At 42.3% G+C, this 1195-nt stretch overlaps 1 protein-coding gene across 1 annotated transcript in view; it reads right to left on the bottom strand.

The window, feature by feature from the left end:
* Positions 1-980, bottom strand: part of LOC107102151 (pancreatic alpha-amylase-like) — a gene marked incomplete at its 3' end in the record, with an annotated part of 3303 nt that extends 2323 nt beyond the window's left edge. Inside the window, exon 1 of the mRNA XM_015401343.1 lies at positions 918-980. Within this exon, the coding sequence (XP_015256829.1) occupies positions 918-980 (63 nt within the window). The remainder of the gene's footprint in view (positions 1-917) is intronic.
* Positions 981-1195: the final 215 nt, after the last annotated feature.

The following is a 1195-nucleotide window of genomic DNA, read 5'->3' as shown; positions in this document are numbered from 1 at the left end:
AAAATAAATACTCCACATGAAAAAGGAATCAATCCTCTCACGTCCACGTCACCCCTCAGCCATCAAGAGAGGAGAAACAGAAGCAAGCAAATATAAATAGTGCTATAAAACAAAATAATAAAAAACTAGAATCCTAGGGACCAAGCAGAAAAGACTCAAGGGGACCCTAAAGTGCTGACTCTAAACAGTTTAACATTTCCTCTAAGCCCTTACAGATTTAATCCCTATTCAACAGAGTAAGGCAATCAAAAGTCCAATATTTATTTGTGTACAAATAATTGGTCAGTAAAGGACCACCACCCTCCAAGCATTGAGTGAGTTCAGGAGACTGCTTTACCAATCATCCAGAATGGTTTGTAAACCTTGCTCAAAAAAAAATCTCAAATCTCCATGCTAGAACTTTGGAAAGCTTTTGTAAAAGAACAAACAAAAAAGAAAAACACATGACACACTAACGTCATGGTCTATATTTCAACCTGGAGAGATTCCCACAGAGAAAAAAAAAGCAAATGGAAAAGTTTTTATTTGGTGTGAATGAACCGTTCTTTGGTGCACAGGCCTGGCAGAGACTCAAACAGCATCTTCATTAATCAGCATCTGTCAGGACAGATGCTGATTGGATGAATAGCTTACGAGGTCCGGGGGACCTGGACCACTAGGTTAGTGGGAACCTAGAGTCTTGGAGTTGGAGAGACGGTGGGTGAAGATCAAAGGACTCAGCTTAATTAACGATGAGAAGCTGTAGGCTTGAGATGCACATGTGTGAAATTTTAGCTGTTTTTGATAGAGAAGAGAGAGCAGAACTGATGCACGAGGAAAACTCTGGAGCCTTGAAACCAATACATCTCACTGAAGAGAATAAGTGTCAGCTAGCTGAACACAGAGTGAACATAACTGGTTGCTGATGGCTCAAGTACTGAGACTTGTTTGGAGACAGGGGAGCAGGGCATGGCGGAGCTGCTAATCTCTGCAGCATGCATGGATCAACAGGTGTCTCAGAGGATGAGACTGCGCTGTGAGAGGCTGTGCAGGAGGGTCTGAAAGCTCACTTTCCCAATGAATCAGGGTAATTTGAATCAAATCCTGCTGCTGGGTAGTAGACTAAGTTGTGGATTTGAAGATATTTTAAGAGGAAATCTGGTTGCTGATTGGGCTTCATTGAGGTGTGCTTCAAAGCTGATTGGCCTGTCCGAGG

Source organism: Cyprinodon variegatus, unplaced genomic scaffold, assembly GCF_000732505.1.
Source record: "Cyprinodon variegatus isolate N-32 unplaced genomic scaffold, C_variegatus-1.0 Scaffold1211, whole genome shotgun sequence".
NCBI classification, from domain to species: domain Eukaryota; kingdom Metazoa; phylum Chordata; class Actinopteri; order Cyprinodontiformes; family Cyprinodontidae; genus Cyprinodon; species Cyprinodon variegatus.
This window is presented reverse-complemented; position numbering and strand designations above follow the sequence as displayed.